General features: G+C 34.3%; 1 protein-coding gene across 1 annotated transcript; it reads right to left on the reverse strand.

The window, feature by feature from the left end:
* Positions 1-856: 856 nt before the first annotated feature.
* On the reverse strand, positions 857-2,217 carry LOC133714092 (BAHD acyltransferase At5g47980-like). Its single transcript, XM_062140166.1, has one exon. It carries the CDS (start codon positions 2,209-2,211, stop codon positions 868-870), a length of 1,344 nt encoding a protein of 447 aa, XP_061996150.1. The 5' UTR covers positions 2,212-2,217; the 3' UTR covers positions 857-867.
* Between the last annotated feature and the right edge of the window lie 1,250 nt (positions 2,218-3,467).

Below are 3,467 nucleotides of genomic sequence, written 5' to 3' on the forward strand. Positions count from 1 at the left end.
GCTGACCCCGATATAGCTAATTATGTTTACAAATGCTTATGTAAGTACAAGGTCAGCCTTACGCTGGTCAGATCCGAGGGTTTCAGAGAGAGAGATTTTTTCAGAAACATCGTTTCCAAAAAGGGAAAATGAAATTATATACTAATTTTCTCTATTTATACTAAAAATTCCAAAAAAGGAAATAACTTTTGGTGACCAAAACTTCTTTATACGATCTCCAATTTTTGTGTGTCACATATCCACAAACTTGTATCGACAAGCTCTACAACTTTCGTTAATAAAGTTTTCTCATAAATTTAACGTATAAAAAGTCAACTCTTGACCCCTTGAAAAATAAAACGTCTCGAGTAATTATTCATCTAAAACACTTTCACTTCACCCACGAAACTACTAATCGTACAAATAACCAAGATTATAAATTTTAGAAATCACATAAAAATTAATAACTAATTTACGGGGTATTATAAACATTGACTACGCAACATGCATGATAAGCAATTTTGTAGCCCAAAAATATGATCCCTTTAGAAAACTGTGTAATCTGAAAATGATATAAAAAAGTAGTCCATTGCATTTATTTGATTTAGAACAGTTTAAAGGTTACTAAATGAACAAGACATTTATGTAAACAGATTACAAACTTTAAATCTAAACAAAACTACAACTCAGATGAACGAATCAAAATGCAAGTTTAACATGGAAGCTGATATGAAAAGTACTACATAGCAACTAAACAATTTTCTAGTAATAAGCATCTAGTTCCTTATATAACATGTTTCTTGGCACAAGAAACTCCACTAAGCTTTTATTCACACAAAAGATGAGGCTTTATTTTATTTTTATTTTCTTAGGGGTGGGGGTTACATATCAAATAACAGTGGGATTAAGAGAAGCATATGCAAGCAGCTCCTTATTGGTTTCAATTACAGCCATGTCTTTTTCTTTAAAACTCACGATCGCTTCCATGCCTTCACCATCTTTTGTGTCAATCAATACAATTACATTCTTGAATGGCATACCTGGAATAGTGGCCCAAGATGGCTTTCCCCATCCAAAATTGGCTTCATAGAAGCCAAACCTGCACCAACTGGTGATTGCATAGCTATTTATATCATCCTTACCCATTAAATCTCTGTGCTCATTAAAATGTTGGCAGATATCATCCCCACTAACTCCATTACAATATTTCACTTTAAATTCCTCAATGGTTTCCCGTAGTAGAGCAACCAAGCTTTGAAGAGTTGCATCACTTTCTCGTGTCTTTACTGTATGTACAACTCCTATAAGATTTCCCATTAAAGTAGGATGCTCCAATACTTTCCGCATGTTTGCTGCTAGAAACAGCTGGGCTGGCCTTGTAAAACCCAAGTTTGATCTTGATGCTTCCATTGCACATTTCCAAATAAGTGCTGACACTACTTCAACACGAGTTGGATTTGGAACGGTGGCACTAGTGGCTTTAGACTTGAGTCGTACAATATTTGAGGCATCAAATACAAATCTCCCTGTTACACAAGCTTCATTATTATCATGTTTCATGGAAGTTGACAATGAGTTGACGACTAAATCTTGTGGGGGGTAAAGAGATGCTGGAATACCAAACTCTGCAGCTGGAAGAGCCGCTATATCAGAGCCAAGGCTCATTGCTGCCCAGTTACGGATGAATGTTCCGAGTGTGAAGCCGTCCGCGATCTTATGTGAAATGTTAACCCCAATTGCAAGTCCACCACATTCAAAGAAGTTGGCTTGGACTAATAGGAGATAGCCTGTGCTTTCAGTTGTCGATTCTATATCTTTAGGAAGTAATTGATTCAGTGTTTGAGGATGGTGTTTTTCCAAAACCTTTGATATGGGACAGTTGACACAGGTTTGGATAAATGCCACTCCATTATCATTGCAACAGATTGAAAGAATGTTATTGTGGCTAAATATTCTTCCGGCAAAGGGATAGAAGCGGATAAGGGTTTCAGATAATGAAGTTTTAAGAAGCTTGGATCTTTCAGTAATCATAGAGTGGTGGTCATCAAATGTATTGATCTTATGATCAGTAGTGCTATTGTTGGGATAGAAGAGAAGTAGGGGGACATAAAAGTCTGGCATAAACTGATCAAAAACAGAGAGGCCGCTGCAAGTTGTAAGGTGGTGAAGAGTAGAAGATGATGGTGTAATTGTTTCCTTGTTGATTACTTCAACAATCATATCTGAACACATTTTGCTCCACACATATATGAGTTTCTTAATAAAAAAAATGCATCTATATAAAGACAGATGGTGATGCAATAGAAGTCAGCTTCCCTCATCTTTTGTATGCATTTTATGACTAGTAAAAAATGTGGGAGTCATAACCATGAGCTGTTTTGCTCATTAATGTTGTGCCTTTTTTGAAAAGTAAGAAATGCGATGTGTACCAGTTTTGCATATAATGGATTAAGTTTTTTGTGTTTAATTTTGAGGTTAATTATTGTGTATTCTTAGTTGTTATGTGACAAAAAAAGGAGTAATTATGTATACACATTGCAATATATTTAATACACACCATGCTTTTTGAAAAAAAAAATTAAATACGTTTTGCCTTTGCAACAAAGATATACTCAAACAGAAAACAAAAAGGAAAAACTATAGACTGCCATAGATGAGGATGACAACGATCATCATCAACTACAGAACTTCCTCTAACCATGCACCATCAATCACAGTATTGGAAAAACAAATTCAGACATCACAATGGATCTATATGGGAGCAAATAATATATGGGTATGAGTGAAACTTCATCTAGCTAGGTAGGAAGGTGGAGCTCCCACTTTGATTTGCAATGGAGAGAGCATATCCAATTTTCATCATTTTCTACCCAATTTATGCTTTCTTATGAGAGGATTAAAGTATTGATCGAATCTATGCATGATTGGTAATATCATGTTCTTCCCATTTTAGCCAAAATTAGCTAACTGATAATCATATCACACGGCAGATCGGAAATATATGCATGATTGAAATTTGAATTGATTCTTGGTAAAAGCTGAAGATACATTATTTCATGTGTTTTTTTTTTTCATTAGTACGGGAAAAAGAGGAACTTTCACGGAAAAAATTGACAAGAAATTTTATGGAGTATCTATTTAGAAAATAAGCATGTGTAAATGAAATTGACTTTAAAAAAAAAAACTATTTTTCCTTTAATAACTTAAAAAAAAAGGGAATGTGTAGGATAATCTTCAGGGAAAATTCTACAATGTGTTAACGTATTACATGCATACAATTGCCTTAAAGTGGTAAAATGAGTCATCAAAATAGTAATGTTAGTCCTCAAAGCGGTAGCATTAGTCCTTAAAGTGGTAACATGAGTCCTTAAAGTGGTAAATTTTCTTAGTTACCACATGAGTTCTCAAGTGGTAAAATGAGTCCTCAAAATGGTAAAAATAGTTGATGTATGAGAAATATTATATTCAGCGCATAGATTTAATTTTTT

Source organism: Rosa rugosa, chromosome 6 (genome assembly GCF_958449725.1).
Source record: "Rosa rugosa chromosome 6, drRosRugo1.1, whole genome shotgun sequence".
Lineage (NCBI taxonomy): Eukaryota > Viridiplantae > Streptophyta > Magnoliopsida > Rosales > Rosaceae > Rosa > Rosa rugosa.

Excerpts from the sequence above, each read along its gene's own strand:
- LOC133714092 (XM_062140166.1), bottom strand. The coding sequence starts at position 2,211 with ATGTGTTCAGATATGATTGTTGAAGTAATCAACAAGGAAACAATTACA.